The sequence below is a fragment of the Amyelois transitella genome, chromosome 19 (genome assembly GCF_032362555.1).
Source record: "Amyelois transitella isolate CPQ chromosome 19, ilAmyTran1.1, whole genome shotgun sequence".
NCBI classification, from domain to species: Eukaryota; Metazoa; Arthropoda; class Insecta; order Lepidoptera; family Pyralidae; genus Amyelois; species Amyelois transitella.
Window position 1 is genome coordinate 299821 of NC_083522.1, and position 21031 is coordinate 320851.

Consider the following 21031-nt stretch of genomic DNA (forward strand, 5'->3'; position numbering starts at 1 on the left):
CATGCTTCTGAGCCGTTTGAGCCTATTTTTATTTAAATTAAACGTCATCATTTTCACATTTAAAAAACCCTCAAAAACTAGGTCACACGCTTTATTAAAGACCAATACTACAAAAAGAAATTAAAAATAAACATGTAAATAAATGTATGAAAAATAAATTATTTTTCTAGTATCAAGATCAAGCAAAGTACAGAGTTGTCGAGATCGCTCAGCTGAATGAATTGTGTCGTTGACCTCTGAATCTTACGCGTCGCTTTTCCGCCGGCCGGGGTGATATGACGTATTTAGGATCGTGGATTTTGATACTTTTATTTTTTTTCGTACTTTCTGAAATATGAACTGATCTTTTTCTATTAACGTTTTTATATATCCTTTAGATGAGTACACTAACAGTTAAATTTATGCAGTTGAATTAAAAGTCACCCTGTATAGTGTATGTGACCCTTTTTTTTTCTTTTTGCTTTCTTATTTCAATTTTTCGGATCTATTGTATAACCTTCACACGGGGGAACATCAACGGTGTTATTTATTCTCAATTATTGCGGTTCTCCGCTAAGATGAGAGTGAAAGAGACTGGAACCCATTCCAGCTGTCGTCATCGAAGCCGGCGGGCGCGCGAGCGGAGCCGGGCGCGGGCGCGGGCGCGGCGGAGGCGCTGGGCTGCCGCGAGGCGGGGCTGCGCGCGCTGCTGGCGGCCGCGGACGACGTCGCCGGCTCGCTGGCCGGGAACTCCGCGCTGCTGGCGCGCCTCTCCGCGCTGTCGCACCAGCTGCCCTAGCGCGACACAGGTCAGTGACCTCCCGCCTCCCCAACTCCGCGCTGCTGGCGCGCCTCTCCGCGCTGTCGCACCAGCTGCCCTAGCGCGACACAGGTCAGTGACCTCCCGCCTCCCCAACTCCGCTAACTCAATCTGTGTAATTTGTCCCGTATATATTTATTTAATTAAACTTTGACATTCCTCTTGCCTCTTAATGTGCATGCGCGTTGTACATCAACCACAAGATGTTTCCTTATAGTTTCAGAAGACACCCCGTCCACTTGCAGTTCCAGCTCGTCATCATCAGCAGAGTCCGCTGCGCGCACCGTCATTCACGAAGATGATGAAACTGATAAAGCGCCAGTCACCTGCGTTTTGGTATAAAACTGGGTGATCAAATGTAGACAGTTGAAATATGGAATTTTCTTGGTGACTCTAATCGATATGAAAGACGCTAATAATAATAAGTTGAAATAAGTTTTGGTCCACAATTAATGAGCAAATAATTTTTACCATCATGAAATTCCTAAATTGTTAATAGAAAAATTTGTCGTTTCCAGCACTTAAATAGAATAGAACCACTCCCTTTCTTACCCGTGGATATCGTAAAGGGCCACTAAGGGAATGGCTAATAAACTTGGGATTTATCTTGTAGGCTAGCAACCAGTCACTTTTTGAATCACGATTCCATCATTATGCTGAACGTGGCCTTTCAGTTTTTTCCAAACTGTTGCCTCTGTCTACCGCCGCAAGGGACATAGACGTGATCATATGTATATTCACGTACCATTATTTGAGAAGGCATGTCTCATCAGGTGATCTAGGAAAAAAGATAATACAAGATATGACTTATCGACGTTCGTGATAAATCCCACTGATGTTTGGTAATCTGTCGACTAAACAAAATGAAGTCGCGATCTCAAAATGGCGACGCCAAGCCAGATTCTCGACAAAAGAGTTCCTATACATATTTTTGTACTGCGTGCAAAATGTGACCTGCAATATTGTATTCCTTTAGTATTATATGTAATTAATTGGTGTGATTTAGTTAAGTATAAATTTAAGCTGATCGTGACCTATCAGTCTTTTCAAGACTGTTGGCTCCGTCTATCCCGCAAGGGATATAGACGTGAATATTATGTAGTTGCACGGAAATTAAGCATTTAATTAATTTTACATGCTCTAGTATTTAAGATCGTGATACGAATGTATTATATAGGAAAAAATTAAAAATAATCCTACCACAGTCAATATCATTGATAAAATGTTATAATCTTAAAATTTTGTTAGCAGAACTGTATAATAACGACATGATTGTGCGAGTGAGAAGGTAAAGGAATAGACATTATTCTTTCCTTGTCTTTAAATAAATTTCTTAAAAATAAAGGTGCTCTCGCGTAATGTGATCAATACTTAATCTTAGGCAATTACCAGTTGTAAATAATCTTATCCTCAAGTCATGTGGTAAAGCGTTTCATTGAGCTCTGAATCGAAATTATTTAGAAAAATAATGACAATGTAAGTTAATTTGATTCTTCATAAAGCCAGATTCTGAAATGATATAATTCTTTAAAAAAAAATATATTGTTTTCATAAAACAGTGGGATGCACTGTTAACCTGTGGAAATCTATTTTATAGCGAAAAAGGAGTATTTCCAAACTTATAGTAGTGCAAATAACTGATCAGTGCTTAGGTAGCTGAGAAGTTATTAACTTTAAGAAATATTTGTTGATTTAATGGTGCCTACCCCTCCGGGAAAGGCGTGATTTTATGTATGTATTTATGGTGGAAATAGGCTCATTGCGTCGCTAATCTCCCGTTTGTCTGAGTAATGAATTGCACAAGACAATTTAATTCAAAAGAATAATTTAGCAATATCCATTAGTTGTAAAATATAAAATTTGTAAAAAATTATTTTAAAAGATTGTAAATAAAATAAATTGTTATTGTATAAGTAATTTTATGCACATAATAATACATTCCGATGTATAGAATAAAAGAAATTTTATTTACATTTAGTTTCATTTGGTATTACGAAAAATTTTAACAAAGCTTACAACATTCCTTATGTACCGACTGTGATAAAAGAAGGTTATATATTCCAGTTGTAAATACATATATAGATATTTCTTTGGTACATTATATATTCGTAGCTTACAATGCGCTTAATAGAAGAGTTGTTAAAAAAATAAGTTTACAATTTTCACATTCAGTATATCAGATATATACCTACATTGACAATTTAAGAAAAACGTGTGAAGTTGGAATGTACAAACGCCGCGAAGTAAGACCACATAGCCTTAGATTTGCAACCATAAAATATGCAAGATTTACTCACAAAAAAAAATTATCTTCTATCAGTAAAAGTCTCACCAGTAACTTATTTATAAGCGTTTTTAGAATATCGTTTGCTTTATAATATCGTGATTTAATTTCACTTTATCAAATACTCCTTAATTAAAACAACAGTTACCAAGTAGTTTGTTCTTATATACAAAATATATATTTTTTAAACTTAATTACAATTGAACTATAAAGGATGAACATAACAAATTCAGATTCATTATAATACATTTAATTGGACACAGTAGCTGTCAAAACATAAGTAGGTACATTTAGTACATCAAACAGTCTTTGGACGCCTCTTACACTAAAAATTCCATTGGGAAAAATCTTTTCAGGTTTTTTAACTTTAAATCTCTCTAATTTCAGGCAAAACATAAGCATCACTACATAGTATAAAACAAATTGGCTATATTTGAGTGTGGATCAAAGGTTTTTTTAAATTTTACAAACCTGGGCGTCGTAAAATTCAGTGTTCGTACATATTACTACGCTGCGATTTGCACAATACAGTAGCGCCATCTACCTAACAACAGCTGAGTGAACCACTAACACGATGCTTGCGTTTTCAGTTCCCGAGTTGGCATATAGATGTCGCTACGATGACGTGTTGATTTGTAGCTATGAGGGTAGGTTGTCCAGTAGTTTCCCGCGACGCGCTAGTGAGCTGTGTTCGCGATGTGCGGCTTGAACGCTTTGAAACTTATTTAGAAGGGATTCGAAGTCTATATTGGCGGGGGCGGGGAGGGGTTTACTGCTGGAAAAAAATTACCGGTTAACTTCTTATGATATTCACTGTAATTTAAAAAGTATGTATAAATTCAAATTCAAATTTTTTATTCAATATGTGTATTATGGGACAAGTTACAGTAGAGGTTACCGCTGAGCTGATGGAATGTGAGTATAAAGCCGACAGAAGTTGCCGCTAGAGCAAATTTCTATACAAAATTATGTCTGTTCCGCTCTCGGCACCCGGTACTCACCACACGGCGCCGGCCAGGCCGGCGGGCACGGCCAGCAGGCGCGCGCGCAGCGTGTGGAAGGCGGCGCTCTGCGGCAGCAGCATCAGCAGCCCCGACAGCGCCGCGCGCAGCGGCCCGCTCTGCGCGCCCGCCAGCAGCTCCAGCCGCATGTCTGATACCGCGCATACATACATACATTCATATAGTCAACCAGTCGTGAAAAGATTGATAGGCCACGTTCAGCTTACTCCCAAGAATCCCAAGTTTACAAGCCTATCCCTTAGTCGCCTTTTACGACATCCGTTGGAAAGAAATGGAGTGGTCCTATTGGGTGTTTTTTTTACTGGTGCCGGGAACCACACGGCACCAATATATATAAAAAAAAAAACAAATAAGTCACGTATTTATCTTTTACAAAAAAAGACAGAGCCAACGGTCGTAAAGAAATATGAGGATAAATGATCTAAAATTTCAGCCAGCTATTTTTCTTCCCGCATAGAAATTGTAAAAGTCAATCATCATCATCGTGACAAACTTTGCATTCAAAATTATATTTACTACCGCTTGCAAAGCGCATGTGTGGAAGAAGCGACGGAATTAACTACACTATCTTAACAAGACGTCAATTTAAAAATAGTATACATACATACATACATAAAATCACGCCTCTTTCCCGGAGGGGTAGGCAGAGACTACCTCTTTCCATATTTCCTTCGCTTCATCTACATTCATAACTCTCTTCATGCAAGCTCGGCGGTTTCGGGTACTTTTGACCTGACCCTTAAAAATATAGATCTCTTAAATCTAAATCATGGACGAATGCACATTACACAAATTTAACTGCATTATTAAATGAATAAATCGTATAATTCACCGTGATACTCACATGCGAAAATTGGAGATTCTATGAGTTGCACCAGCTTGTCCACTTCTGTCAGGAAATCCACCGTGATCTCCAGGTCACCGCTGATCACATTGTTCAGGAAATAACTTATAATACGGAGTGAATGAACAGTTTTGATTAAAATTTGAATTTGCACCGGCGTGAGAGAATTTTATTTTGACTCTATTGTTTTTAAAAATGAATGTGTCCACCTGGACATTAAAATGCCTTCTCTTGAAGGTCCATTGGTCCATCTCTGCGCCATATTAAAACATTTTTTTTTTAAACAATTGACTTTTCTTCGAATGAGACGTTTTTTTAAACTGTTATTGTAGCTAAGATGATATAGAACAATGAGACTACAAGCAGAACGAATTAACATTTATTGCGAACTTCTTGCAATGCCCTTATTTCTCATTTTGGGCTATTATCCATTGAATCTCTTCACTAATTCTCTAACAAACGATTCAATTCAATTTCACTTATTTTTTATTATAAAACCTTCCTATCAGTCTTTTCAAGACTGTCGGCGATGCTACCTCGCGAAGGATATAGACGAGGTTATATATATGTATGTATAAAAGGATACAAGGTACATATAAGCGTATTGCAGTGAGTGTAGTTGTGAGTGAGCAGACACAAGGCCAGCAGCGACACGGGGCTGTGACACCAGCACTCGTACAGGCGGGTGAACAGCGCGTGCGTCGCCTGTTAGAAGCAATCAACATTCTCTTGTTAGAAGGCAGATTCCGTTATAGGTAAACCTAAACATATTTGTAGGTGTTCAATCTTATGATGATGATGACAAAATATGGGATGCTCAAGCGGGATTTCGAAAGGGAATGGGATGTACTGATCAGGTCTTTTCCTTGCGGTGCATAGCCGAAAAGTTTTTGGCCAAGAGTCAAAAAGTCTATTGCACATTCGTAGATCTGGAAAAGGCCTATGACAGAGTTGAGAGGAATGAATTGTGGTCAGCACTTTCTATGCATGGGGTGAGCAGTCTCTTAATACGAGCACTGAAATCCTTATATGAGGATTCGAGTGCTTGTGTCAGGATAAACGGAGCGCACACTGAGTGGTTTAAGATTGAGAAAGGCGTTAGGCAAGGATGTGTTGCGTCACCGTGGCTGTTCAACCTATTTATGGATAGCTGTTTGACAGATTTGAAAGAGTCTAAAAGTGGATTAAGGATGAATGAGTTACTCGTCAAATGTCTGCTCTATGCCGACGATCAGGTTATACTGGCGTCATCAGCGGAGGAGTTACAGGAGATGGTAAACTGTATGCATGAGGCTTTAAAGGAGAAGGGAATGAAAGTGAACGTAAGTAAAACTAAAACACTGGTTTTTGAAATGGAGAAAGAAATGACAGCATGTAATATTTTGATTGGAGGAGAAAAAGTGGAGCAAGTGAAAGAGTTTGTATATCTAGGATCAAAGTTTACATCAGATGGCAAGTATGATAGTGATATTGAAAGGAGAGTGAACGCGGGGAACATGGTGAATGGAGCTTTGCATGCCTTTATGAGCAGTCAGAAACTATCCAAAAAGGCTCGACTGGCTGTGCACAGGGGCGTGTTGGTCCCGACATTAATGTATGGGAGTGAAAGTTGGGTATGGCAAAAGAAGCATGAAAGCAGAATAAATGCAGTGGAAATGAGAGCGTTAAGGAGTATGATGGGTGTGAAATTGAGTGACAGGATAAGGAACAGCGTGATAAGGGAATGTTGTGATGTGAAAGAAGATGTAGTTACAGGAATAGAAAAGGGTATGTTAAGATGGTTCGGTCATGTGGAGAGGATGAATGAAAGCAGGTTGACTAAGCAGATATACAAGGAGAGTGTGGAGGGAAAGGTCGGAGTGGGAAGACCTAGACGAACGTATCTTGATCAAATTAAGGACGTCCTGGTAAAGGGTCAGGTCAAAAGTACCCGAAACCGCAGAGCTTGTATGAAGAGAGTTATGAATGTGGACGAAGCGAAAGAAGTATGCAGAGATCGTGGCAAGTGGAAAGAGGTAGTCTCTGCCTACCCCTCCGGGAAAGAGGCGTGATTTTATGTATGTATGTATGTTCAATCTTATGAAACTTTATTTTTGTTTTTGTTCTAATAGATGGCGGTGTGCTTTATTATTACGCGCTATGGTTTGTCTCTTGTCATGCATATAGTGTTTTTGATAAGTGACGTCGGTTGACCTATATTTTTAAACTCATGCATTACACGGTCGTCTCAAATTGAAGTTTTATTTATTTCAATTGAAACCTCTTTGTGTTTTTTGACAATCAGCCGATAGGGTATTTGACAAAGTTCTAAAAACTATCTTAGGGTATTTATTTGTTTATAATGAGCCCTACAAAAATACTTTTCTGCCTTTATTACAGCTATTTTATTAAAAAATCGAAAAAGAAAATTAAATATTCAAATATGCCGCCAAAACGCGACTTTTAGCAATATGGCGGCCATGGCATGCAGTGACGTAAATTTCGTGTAAATATCATACAAAGCTTGTTGGTGTTTCGAAAAGTTTTAATTTTCTCTTGTTTTATTTAACTTGTGCCACGTCATATGTGTGAAAAATATTAAAATCTGTTCCTATAAATGTTGTGCAGTGCCTCAATGCACTAATACAACAATAAAGTCTCCTACGAAACTGTTTTTTTCTATGTCGATGGATTTGAATATTCGCAAGAAGTGGTTTCAGGTCATGATCTACGATCAGTGGTTACTAAGATATACTTACATTGATGTTTTCACATTCCTCAGTTCGGCAGCATAGAAATCTGGATTGTTTTTGAAGAAGACGCCAACCATTATTGCATCCACTTTTGGTAGGTTTCGACTGTCAGCTTTCGCGGAATTGGTTTCCATTATTAAATACCTATGTTATCTGAGTAATCCTGAGCGATCAAACACTTATAAAATCTTGAAAAATAATAGCGAACACTAAGGAACGGTACGATTCACAGTCTGTTTATGGATAATTGACGTCATAATAGAAAGAGCCAATCACGTTCGTTTTTAGTCACGTGACAGCTGCATTAAAAACCCTAATTTTCTGAGACGGATTTTGTTAAAATAATGCAATATTTTTATCTCGCGTTAATACAAATCGCTCCAAAAAAATAATATTAAGACTGATGACATAAAAGAAATGTATATTTTTAATACAGTCAAATAGCCTATTGTACATGATCCCAGCCGATCCCTATGGTCCTTCGATCCGGCTCGATCCCTGTGGTCCTTCGAGCCGGATCGGCTGGGATGACAACAACAACATCTTTGTGTTTTTCGACAGTAGGTAACATCGCAAAGTATAAATATAGTGAGTAGATGTGACTATATGTATGTATGTATAGTGTTTCAGTTTTCTTATTTATAGCTTCTTCTAGTCTATTTGCGCTATTCAGCCACTATTGCTACCTTTTTTAAGTGTGGAGGGGTTTAGTTTAACTTCTTCTTCAGCCGCACCATCCAGCAGTTTCTTCAGAAAGTGGAGTACTTGGAGATGGTCACTCCGAAACCGAAGCACCTTGAACTAGCCTCACGAGTCCTAAGTGTAAACCTATAGTTATACATACAGGCTGGTCGAAGTTCCGCAGCTTGAGCCGCAGCTCGTGCAGCTCGCGCGCGGTGAGCAGCAGACAGCTGAGCACGTCCACCACGGTGCGCGCGAGCCGCGGCGCGCAGTGCGCGGGCACGATGGCCGCCAGCGCGCTGTACACCGCCTCCGCGTTCAGCAGCACGCACAGCTGTCTGCCGCCAACAACACCGCCATCACAACATCATCAAAGTATAACCACGCAAACATACATAATGTCACGTATATATCCCTTACGAATAAGGACCAACAGTTTGTAAAAGGTTCAAAGGTTACGTTCATGTATATAAAAGGACACCGGCATATCAACGCACAGAACTAACCCCCGCTTCTAGACATTTAAAATTTGGCATGTAACTTCCATGTGGTCTATGGATGCGCTTTAAGAGAGGATGAACCGAAATAGCCAAAAGAACAGAAATAAACGAGATTTTCTGCACAGCTGTGTGCCGATGTCTCCTCTATGCCGACAATCAGGTTGTACGGGCAAGTGAAAGTGTTTGTATATCGTAGATCAAAGTAAATATCAGATGGCAAGTGCGATAGTGACATTGAAAGGAGAGTGAACGCGGGGAACATGTGGAATGGAGCGTTGCATGCCTTTATGTGCCAGAAACTGTCCAAAAAAAGCTTGCCTAACGGTACATGAACGGGCGTGTTGGTTTTAACATTAATTTATGGGAGAGAAAGTTGGGTGTGGCAAAAAAAGCTCGAAAACAGAATAGATGCGGTGGTATTGAGAGCGTTAAGGATTATAGACGGTGTTAAATTGAGTGACTGGATAAGAAACAGCGTAATAAAGGAGTGTGGTATATGAAAGATATAGTAACAGGAACAGAATAGGGTATGTTAGGATGGTTTGATTGGTCATGTCAAGAGGATGAATGAAAGCAGGTTGATGTAAACATACCTTGATCAAATTAAGGACGTCCAGGCAAAAGGTCAGGTCAAGAGGATCCGAAACCGCCGAGCTTGCATTGCGAAAGTAATGAATGTGGACGAAGCGAAAGCAGTATGCAAAGATCGTGGCAAGTGGTTATATGTAATCTTTGCCATCGGGGAAAAAGGCGTGATTATATGTATGTTTAGACTGTCTGCCGATAACAACATAGGCATCTTAAATTTACTAAGTTTACAAATGTGACATCATTTCTTTTAAATCCTTTTCCTTTCTCTCATTTATGTTATCAATTGCACACTCTGCCACTATGCCTCAGGACTACGAGAAAAACAATTTTTCGTACACATCCAGCTCTTTCTAATAGGTTTTATAAAAAAAAATATAAAAAAAGGCATGAATTTTTGTTATAATTTTTTTTTCACTTGCCAATCGTCAAACTTTTAAGGACCAAATTTCAAGGGACTTCACTGACCTGATGATGAAGGCTCCGCGGTCTTCCAGCAAACTGTCATCCGCCGCCAACAACCGCAATAGTGCTTGCAGGAATTTGTGGTAATAAGGGCTGGACTCCAGGTCATCTGGATAGATACATATCATCGCACTACATAATATAAAACCGATACTCATAGAGCAAGAGCCCGTGAACGCCAGACATACCTTATTTTGTAAAAGCTGAAAGTTTCTGTAAATATGCCTCTAGTACAGGTAGGAACGATCCCCACCTATGATACTCAGGCAGTGGTTGCTTTGGCAGGTAGCAGGTAATAAAGGTATACTTTTTTCAACCTGAAATTCGTTAATTTGTAAAGCTCAATTTTTTGATATTTTATCCGTAATAATACACAAACTCGCGTTACTCATTGCCAGACACGTACTATGGTTGCAACCCCTTGCCAGACACCCCTAAACTATAATATTTTGTAACTCTACTTACGTCATTTTGTAAAATCTGAATTTAATACATATTTTTTGGGGAATTATTCAAACAAAGTTTCTCTAAATTCAAATTCAAAATTCAAATTCAAAATTTTTATTCATTATTATAGGATATTATTATATCGCTTAATAATTGTCGTATGGTTTAACAACTTGGTTGACGTCAAATAAATTACTTAAAAACTAAGTTTACTGCCGCTTCCAAGGCGTCAGTGCAGAAGAAGCGGTAACAAACTGCACTGCAGCATTTTCATCAACAACGTCAACTTCACAATATTAAATTATACTTAGAATAGAATGTGGACGGGAGAATACATTGTTCACGGGAGATTTATATATTTATGAGATTTAATATTGAAAAAAGAAAAATATATATATATATATATATATTATGGATTGCCAATTTTAAAAAGATTTATGTACAGAGTGTACTGAAATTTTGATTTAAGTTCAAATTAAACTACAATTAATTACGAGGTTCCTGTGCCAAGCTCGAGCCAGATGTTTTTATCATTAAGGTAATCATCAGTCCTATAATAAGCCTTCCCACAAAGTACTTTCTTTACATACTCTTTGAATTTTCGGTTGGGCATATCAAGAACAGACTCCGGCAACCTATTATAAAATCGTATACAGTTCCCCATAAATGATTTACTGACTTTGCTAAGCCTATGAAACGGCATGACTAATTTATGTTTATTACGTAAATTTCTATCAGTTGTGGCACTAACTTTTTGAAAAAAAGAGGTATTTTTCCTAACATACATTATAAGATCAAAAATGTACTGGGACGCTACTGTAGGTATGTTTATTTTCTTAAAGAGTTGTCTTAACGAGTCTCTTGGTCCTAAGCCGTAAATTGCGCGAACGGCCCTTTTCTGAATTATAAAAAAATTTCTGAAGTAGCCAGACATTTTTGAAGGTTCTATTATCCTGCCAGACGCATTGGAGTGAGCAAAAGATGCAAGAGTGCGGAGTATATGTAGTAACTGGAGCGAGTGGTACAGTTTACTATGCGTATATAACCGCCCGTTGAACAATACAAAATAAACTAGGGATGGCGATTTAAGATCGATTAATCGAAAAATCGATTATTTGGAGCGAAAAAATCGATCTTTTTAATCGATCGTATACATTGAATCGATCTCGTGAATCGATCTCAGACATTCTAAAATCGAGATACGATTTTTCTGTTTTGGTTTAAACCATACAATTAATTGAAGGCCCGTATTACAAGAGTGCTGCCGGTTGATTACTCAAAACCTCGCAAGATGGCTGTATGTGTAGTCTCCTTAGCCTCACTTCTCATCAATAAACTTGTTACGTTTATAAATTATAATCATATTCTTTAACCTATATGTGCCACCACCGCAATCTGCTGTGGCGCACATGTGGGCCGACCGTCCGAGAAATTCAAAATTCAAAATTTTTATTCATTATTATAGGATACTATTATATCGCTTAATAATTGTCGTATGGTTTAACAACTTGGTTGACGTCAAATAAATTACTTAAAAACTTAGTTTACTGCCGCTTCCAAGGCGTCAGTGCAGAAGAAGCGGTAACAAACTGCACTGCAGCATTTTCTTCAACAACGTCAACTTCACAATATTAAATTATACTTAGAATAGAATAGAGAGAGACAACTTAAAACTCGATTTTAAGCTTAACATACATATCGTTATGGTTTAAAATTGTTTAATTTACATCCCAAACATAGTTAGCAACCACAGACAACAGAAATTAATCTATTACTTTGAATAAAGTAATACGGGATTTCCACAAGTTGCTTGTCAAAAAGCAACTTTCTATGTATAATGCACTTGCACAGGAAACTTAGGGTTTAAATGACGAACTTAAACATTATTTATCGCAGGCAGTCGTGGACCTGAAATATGATCCTATACATTACTGGCAAGAGCTAAAAAACCATCAATAGCCATGACGTATATGACTATTGTGGCATCATCCGTTCCTTGTGAGCGCCTGTTTTCAGTTGCAGGAAACATAGCAAATGATGAGCGGAACCGCTTGGATCCCGGTAGACTTGACAGATTGTTGTTTTTAAAAAGGTAAGGTATTAATCATTGGGAACTTTAAGTCAAATTATCTTATTGTTTTTGATAAAAAAAGATTTGAAAATAAATGTTTTGTTTTCTACCTGATCTGATATATTGATGATAATAGTAATAAAAATAATTGTGAAAGGAATTTGATAAAAAGATCGTTAATTCTAACATTTGTCTTGTTTTTTATGAATTTGATTTATACTTACAGTGAAAAAAACATTTTGGAAAAATATCGAATTTTTGAGGATTGATACATCCCTAAAATAAACGACAGCTGATGCGCAATGAAACGTCGCAAGAAACCGAACACTCTGTCCCACTCGCTCCAGTTACTACATATACTCCGCACTCTTGCATCTTTTGCTCACTCCAATGCGTCTGGCAGGATAATAGAACCTTCAAAACTGTCTGGCTACTTCAGAAACTTTGTTTGAATAATTCCCCAAAAAATATGTATTAAATTCAGATTTTACAAAATGACGTAAGTAGAGTTACAAAATATTATAGTTTAGGGGTGTCTGGCAAGGGGTTGCAACCATAGTACGTGTCTGGCAATGAGTAACGCGAGTTTGTGTATTATTACGGATAAAATATCAAAAAATTGAGCTTTACAAATTAACGAATTTCAGGTTGAAAAAAGTATACCTTTATTACCTGCTACCTGCCAAAGCAACCACTGCCTGAGTACCATAGGTGGGAATCGTTCCTACCTGTACTAGAGGCATATTTACAGAAACTTTCAGCTTTTACAAAATAAGGTATGTCTGGCGTTCACGGGCTCTTGGGCTATCATATGGTGAGGGAAAACACTGTAAGGAAATCTGCACATTCAGGCAACTGGATTTGTAACCATGATCCAATACATGAAGCAAAAATTGCGGGGCTCAGATGAGAGTTGCTTCGTGTAAAAACCGAACTTACACAATCCAGGGTCCATGGTCAAAAGTGTTCCCCAGGCTCCTCCAGAATGGTGAGGATGTCACCGGGACTATAGCCAGGAGGAACAAACACACACACACACAAGCAAACAATCTGACCTGTGTTACACGAGCAGATCTCAGCGAGAACTGCCAACGCCCGGCGGACAACTTCGTCCGACCCGTCCGTCAGACATCCCACTAGACTCATAAACACTTTGTCCGTTTGATTGTACATCTGAAAAAAATACAACGTAAAATAAACAAAAACGTTTTATGACAACGCGCTTATTTCTGTTAGACGGAAATGTTGAAAGCATTATTTAACCTCAATTATTTTGGAAGCAACTTTGGATAAATTTCGGATCCCACCGCTGCCACCAATTTTTGGTAAGTATTATATTTGTATTATTTAATATCGTGTGTAACATCAATAAGCAATCAAAAAATAACAAACCTGCACAGGCAGCTTATTATAAAGATGTAGGAACCAATCCAACGCGGCGACTTTGGTATGCACCGACGCGTGGTGCAACATGTTGGTCAACACGTCGACCACCGCGTCTAGCTGCAGCTCCCCCTCCCCCTGCCCGTCCCCCTCCCCGTCCCCGGGGGACGCCACGAGTTTGGTGAGCTGGAGGTTAACTGTGGCCGCGGTCTCGCGAATGCCTGATATGTCTGCTAAGGTGTGGTTATAGGAAAAAGGTCACTTGAAGGTGAATGGATGTATGTACTTATAATTTGACCATTACCGATATCGCTAAATTTCGCATACAATTTTCATATCGTAAGTAAACATTCGTTGAAGGAACTCCTAAGAAAATAAGGTTCCAAAAAAGGCTAAGTTTAACATATAATGTTTCAAACTATTTATTCACAAATATATTTTCTCGGTAAAAAACAAAGCTTAACTTCAACGAGTAGGATGGCAGATTGATTCTGATTGTAAGTGCGAAAAAGATACACAGATAGACAGTATTGAACAATAGACTAGTACCTAGCAATTTTGACTAAAATTAGATATTTAGACTCTGCTTCACCTTGTTTCTTCTCTATAAATCACAAAATCCCCACAATGTCACAGATTAAATCTACATGTGAAAGGATACTCTTCCTGGACTCGTCGGAGTACGCCAAGCAGGGCAGCACGGCGCACAGGATCCCCGAGGCATACGGCAGCATGCCCGCCCCCGAGAGCTCCACAAACTGCTTGATCCACGTGATCGCTGTCAGCTTCAAAATTCAAATTCAAAATTCAAAATTTTTATTCATTACTATAGGATACTTCATATCGCTTAATAATTGTCAAAACGTATGGTTTAACAACATTGGTTGACGTTAAATAAATTACTTAATACTAAGTTTACTGCCGCTTCCAAGGCGTCAATGCAGAAGAAGCGGTAACAAACTGCACTGCAGCATTTTCTTCAACAAAGGCAACTATCTATAAGCTATCAACATACATGCTTACAGTTGAATTCATATCACCACTAGCTGTCCCGGCAAACGTTGTTTTGCCATATATAAATAATATTGGAAAAGAGATGGAGTGGTCCTATTATTTTTTTTATATTGGTGCCGAGAACCACACGGTACGTAGTATCCACTGAATATATATTGCACAAGGAAATTTTCACAGCATGTTTGGATAAAAAAACTTAGTAAGTTTCCATTAAAATATAGAGTATTTTTTTTTTTGTTTCACTTTTTGCAATACATAACCAACCGCTGTTCAGTCCTTGGTACATATAAATAGATAAATAAATATATACGGGACAAATTACACAAATTCAGTTAGCTTCGAAGTAAGTTCGAGACTTGTGTTATGAGATACTAACTCAACGATACTATATTTTATAATAAATACTTTTATAGATAAACATCCAAGACCCAGGCCAATCAGAAAAAAGTTGGTTTCTCATCATGCCCTGGCCGGGATTCGAACCCGGGACCTCCGGTGGCACAGACAAGCGTACTACCGCTGCGCCACAGAGTCCGTCAATATGCACTCTAGTGGCCCATATAAAAAATGTTTACCACCTTCATATTGGAGTCATATCTGTTTATGGTTGTGTTTTTAGATGGCCAACACTAAAATGAAAGTTAGTACACATTTCTATGTAGCCAACACCAACCTTTGGGTGGGGTTTCCTTCCACCCAAAGTTTGACTGGAAGAGATTGCATTAGCGATAAGTCCGCCTTTGTACCAGCTCTATCGATATATAAAGAGTTTTATCTATCTTTCTGTCTATCATGTACCTGTAGCAGCTCCTCCGGCGACTGCGCATGCGTGATGAGGATGTTGATCATGGCCTGGAAGTCCGCGCGCGACGGATCCTTCTTGATGCTGCGCAGGAACTCGTTCAGTTGCACATCGCACCTGTACACATTAAAATAAAATAGATAAATATATACATACATACATACATAAAATCACGCCTCTTTCCCGGAGGGGTAGGCAAAGACTACCTCTTTCCACTTGCCACGATCTCTGCATACTTCCTTCGCTTCATCCACATTCATAACTCTCTTCATGCAAGCTCGGCGGTTTCGGGTACTTTTGAAAATATATATATGCAGAACAAAAAACAAGATGATGAACTGTCTATCACTCACATCCTCCGTATCTTCTGGTTGGCGTCGTCCAGCATCTTGAACAGGCCGTCCAGCAGCTCGGGCAGGTAGCCGACGAGGTCTATGTCGGGCACGGCGTCCAGCACCGACACCCACGAGATGATGAACTGTCTATCACTCACATCCTCCGTATCTCCTGGTTGGCGTCGTCCAGCATCTTGAACAGGCCGTCCAGCAGCTCGGGCAGGTAGCCGACGAGGTCTATGTCGGGCACGGCGTCCAGCACCGACACCCACGAGATGATGAACTGTCTATCACTCACATCCTCCGTATCTCCTGGTTGGCGTCGTCCAGCATCTTGAACAGGCCGTCCAGCAGCTCGGGCAGGTAGCCGACGAGGTCTATGTCGGGCACGGCGTCCAGCACCGACACCCACGAGATGATGAACTGTCTATCACTCACATCCTCCGTATCTCCTGGTTGGCGTCGTCCAGCATCTTGAACAGGCCGTCCAGCAGCTCGGGCAGGTAGCCGACGAGGTCTATGTCGGGCACGGCGTCCAGCACCGACACCCACGAGATGATGAACTGTCTATCACTCACATCCTCCGTATCTCCTGGTTGGCGTCGTCCAGCATCTTGAACAGGCCGTCCAGCAGCTCGGGCAGGTAGCCGACGAGGTCTATGTCGGGCACGGCGTCCAGCACCGACACCCACGAGATGATGAACTGTCTATCACTCACATCCTCCGTATCTCCTGGTTGGCGTCGTCCAGCATCTTGAACAGGCCGTCCAGCAGCTCGGGCAGGTAGCCGACGAGGTCTATGTCGGGCACGGCGTCCAGCACCGACACCCACGAGATGATGAACTGTCTATCACTCACATCCTCCGTATCTCCTGGTTGGCGTCGTCCAGCATCTTGAACAGGCCGTCCAGCAGCTCGGGCAGGTAGCCGACGAGGTCTATGTCGGGCACGGCGTCCAGCACCGACACCCACGAGATGATGAACTGTCTATCACTCACATCCTCCGTATCTCCTGGTTGGCGTCGTCCAGCATCTTGAACAGGCCGTCCAGCAGCTCGGGCAGGTAGCCGACGAGGTCTATGTCGGGCACGGCGTCCAGCACCGACACCCACGAGATGATGAACTGCCGCGCGAACGCGTTGCGCGTGTAGATGCGCTCGCGCACCATCGGGATGAACGCCGCTAGGTCGAACGAGGAGCTCTCGGTCACTATATCCTGTGAATAGAAATATATAAAACTTAATTATTTATTTAGAAGGTTGTAAATATCAAATCATGAGAATGAATAAACCATCAATTGAAGATATAGAATCGTTAAGATAACAATTTATTCAAGCCCTATTCAAGTTATTCAATGGTTGACTGGAAGCGATCCCTAAATGGGATAAGTCTGCCTTTGTATATTTAGTCTTACCAATTTACTGTACTGTATACTATAAACAAACAATTTACTTAAGAAAGGCGTTTTTGGAACGAATCCAATTTCACTGTAACTGCGGTAATATCGCGAACTTCAGGGGGTCGAACACACACAACAACTTTAAGTAATAGTTGTATTCGTCATAACAACAAAACCGAGTAGATCACAGCAGTCAGACTGAAGTTGCTTCTACTATTTGACTTACACTGCTGGATTGAGGCAGTCGCTAGTCAACTCAGGTAGGGGAAAATAATATTTTTTTTGATCATTACCTTAACAAGCCTATCTAGAAGCTCAGCACCTTGCTTCACTTGTGCCTCTGGGTCCGCAGCGAGCTTAGCCAGTGCATCAAATATGACAGGGAAGTGGGGCAGAGAGTGCGCCCGCGCAATCTTCAGTACATTGAACAGCGCCTCCACTGCTTGGTAGCGCACACGAGACTCGCTCTCACTGAAGCAAGCGATGATTGGCTGCGTCAGCTCTGGGAGGTAAGTCACACAACCCTGCAACATTTTGTTAAGTAATAATGTGACAGCTTGTATTGTAGCATATTCATGAAGTAATAAGGTCTACTAACAGCTTAATAATAAAGACTTGAATATCTTGAAGCTACTCTGAGAATTGTCAGCAGTTGAATTGGTAAAACTGATTTTAAAATTTCGCACAGTATTTTACAATTTTAAAAATAATACAGTAATTAAATGCGCAATGTACCTTAATTTTATCTTGGATGTTTCGAATCATTTTATTATGATCAGTGATTACTGAGCCATTAACCACAATTTATTGTAACATGATTTGAAAAGTATGAGATAAAAAAAGTTACTATACATGCTCATTTAATACCAATGCTCTGAGGGAAAACATCATGAGGAAACCTACACAGGCAACATTCACACATTCAGGCAACTGGATATGTAATCATAATCCAATATAGGTCAGGTGGGAGTTGCATCATGAAAAAACCTGTCTTACCCAATCCAGGATCCATGGTCACGGCTCCTCTCCTGAGTGGTGAGGATGTAACCAGGACTAAGACCAGGAGGAAGAAGAGAATAAAGACTTGAATATCAAATTAATATTCCATTTAAAGAAAACTTGTTCTGTTCACCCTATTAAGAAACAACATTTTATCATGCAGTTAATTGCAAAGCAGATTACAAGCTAATTAGATTCAATTAAAAAATTATAAAACCAAATCAATCTTGTACTATTTCTACATCACACCAATTTTCACATATTGTGCTAATTTGAACATTATGTTACATTCATGCAAATTGAGACAGCCTGCTGTTGTGCAAATCTTCACAGTCCGGGACCTCTCTATCCTCTGGCAGCCACTTACTGGACCTCAAGTTTATAGCTAAACACACACCTTAAAAATTGAAAAATAGTTCTTATAAAGGTTGTAGTTATTCTATGGATTTTTAAATTATCTTCCATCCCTCTTTACAATGTTTTACCTTAGCATCATAAAATAACCAATTTCTAATATATTTCAGTGACAAGGTAGTGGTTTCCTACCTTGCCTAATCCAACGGCCACCGACGATAACCCCATGAGGGCTCCGTTCTTCACATTAGCGTTGGTAGACGCCATCAGGTCCTGACCCAGCACTCTGATTAAACGTTTGATCTGACTTGTGTTGTTTGCATCACTGAAGTCTTTTACCATTCTGAAAAAATGTTGTATGCATATTTTAGTGTGAGGAACCAGACGGCTAAAAATGGGTAAGCTTGCCACCAGACAGAATGTCCACACCAATACAGATTCTTATCATGACCACGTAAGGAGTGAGGTACCTCATTCGGCTGTATAACTTAAAGAAGGAATTGAGATTCAAAGTAGCCAGCCCATCGCGTACAAGAAAAATCCCAAATTTATAAGCCTATCCCTTACGACGCCTTTTACGACATCCGTAAGATAGGGAAGATAGGATGGAAGATGGGATTTGAAGGATGATTGGTTTGAAATATTAATTATTCAATGAAAATGATAAATTTTTCGGTAAATCAAGTTATCTGGTAACTGATACTTACTTCTCTATTTCCACACCAGCGAACTTCCTTTTATCATATATTTTATCGCACAGCCCGCGTACGCAGGCTATGCTCAACGGCGCATAATCTCTTTCAGACATTTTGAGGCACACAAAACTACTAATGAATCACAGAATCAAGAAATTCAATAAAATAAATGCCGCATATTCAAGAAATACACACAAATATAAGCGACAAGTACCTACGTCAAAGAAGAAATGACAATTGAAATGACTTACTGTCATTGACATTTGTTATTGCATGAAGTAGGGTTAACAACACATACGTTTAAAACTCCCCTAAATAACATGTACGTACTTTTAAATTTAATTTAGCCAATGCTTCCATAAGTTAAGCCGACTTACGTATGAAGGAAGCAATGACTATAATAATTCAAATTTTTTTTATCAATGGTTCGCCTTTATCAATGGCTTGAGAGTTACATAAAATAACAGCTAAATTGTAAACATAATAGCAAATTCAAAATACCTAACTAGTCGTTTGCCGCAAACTCAGACCTTATGAAAAATTTAAATTATTGAAAATTGTTAAATTTCAATAGACCCATTTTTCAAATTTGTAAACTTGAAAAATCTATTGACAATCCTACTCAAATTTTAAATTTCATTAAAATTAGACTAACGGTTCGAAAATTACCACGTAACAAACATACATAGGTACCTACATGTCTTGATAGATGCATGACAACTTGTCAATAAGTCCCTACTTGTATCCCTACTTGTTAATATTACTAATGCAAAAATAACTCTGTCTGTTATGTTTTCACATCTTTCACGCTTTCAAAACACTGAACCGATTTTGAAGTAATTTAATATAAAGATAGAGTTGACCACATAGACTAGTCACTTCTGATTGCGAAAAAAGGGCGAGAAAACCACATAGAGTACTCGCGCGCAAAAGCTAGTAAAAAATATAATCTTATCACTGTAAATAATTATTAAAACTGCTTAATAGACGTGCTATTTATAAACTCACAATCCCTCTGAATGAGTGCCTGAAATAGGAAATTATTGATCTTAATTTATTTCGATAAGGCCTACGTTAAGTAGGTATCTACTTATGTAGTGTGTTATATTGTAATTCTTAAGGTCAATTTTTGAGTAGTACATATATGTCCGTAAGACAAAGTATGAAGTGCGGAATCTTATAAGTTTGATTTTGTTTTTAAAACTGAATTTGTTACCTATAATATATGTATGATGTACCGACTTGATCGAAGTTGCTGAAAATCACTGAAATCATATCTATATCCTCTGCGGGGTAGATAGAGCAGTCTTGAAATGATTGGAAGGCCACGTTTAGCTACAAGAACAATCTTAAGTTTATTAACCTTTCCCTTGGTCGCCTTTTACAACAACCATAGGAAAGAGATGCAGCGTTCCCTTCCTTAATTGCCGGACAACAATCATTAAAATCAACTGAATTAATGACTGAAAAATATCGAAAAACAAATATTCCCTTACTTTAAGCAAAAATTCCTTAACTGGTAGCATCGATAATGATAACAACACGTCAGCTGTCTAATGTAAGTGATGTTTATTGTGTGTATTAAGCTATTGGTAGTCAGGTCAGTCTTTAAAAAAT

General features: G+C 39.1%; 2 protein-coding genes across 2 annotated transcripts in view; one reads left to right on the forward strand and one right to left on the reverse strand.

Annotated features, from left to right (window-relative positions):
- The window catches only part of LOC106136596 (inhibitor of nuclear factor kappa-B kinase subunit epsilon), a 16581-nt gene extending 13848 nt beyond the window's left edge, over nucleotides 1-2733 (forward strand). The window contains exons 9-10 of the mRNA XM_060949418.1: nucleotides 590-788; nucleotides 1017-2733. Of these exons, the coding sequence (XP_060805401.1) occupies nucleotides 590-778 (189 nt within the window). The 3' untranslated portion in view covers nucleotides 779-788; nucleotides 1017-2733. The remainder of the gene's footprint in view (nucleotides 1-589; nucleotides 789-1016) is intronic.
- Nucleotides 2733-19643, reverse strand: LOC106136594 (protein VAC14 homolog). The gene is made up of 14 exons (XM_013337194.2): nucleotides 19427-19643; nucleotides 18912-19062; nucleotides 17660-17890; nucleotides 16966-17183; nucleotides 15629-15749; nucleotides 14478-14601; nucleotides 13826-14037; nucleotides 13489-13606; nucleotides 9919-10024; nucleotides 8526-8700; nucleotides 5536-5654; nucleotides 4950-5029; nucleotides 4085-4235; nucleotides 2733-3858 (listed from the first exon to the last, which is right to left on the reverse strand). The coding sequence occupies exons 1-14, from the start codon at nucleotides 19525-19527 to the stop codon at nucleotides 3723-3725; spliced, it is 2043 nt and encodes a 680-aa protein (XP_013192648.2). The 5' UTR covers nucleotides 19528-19643; the 3' UTR covers nucleotides 2733-3722.
- Between the last annotated feature and the right edge of the window lie 1388 nt (nucleotides 19644-21031).

Coding starts and splice junctions, on each gene's coding strand:
- LOC106136594 (XM_013337194.2), bottom strand. CDS start 19,527: ATGTCTGAAAGAGATTATGCGCCGTTGAGCATAGCCTGCGTACGCGGG. Junction 19,063..19,426: donor GCTGGTGTGGAAATAGAGAA/GTAAGTATCAGT, acceptor ACATTTTTTCAG/AATGGTAAAAGACTTCAGTG. Junction 17,891..18,911: donor TGGCCGTTGGATTAGGCAAG/GTAGGAAACCAC, acceptor AAAATGTTGCAG/GGTTGTGTGACTTACCTCCC.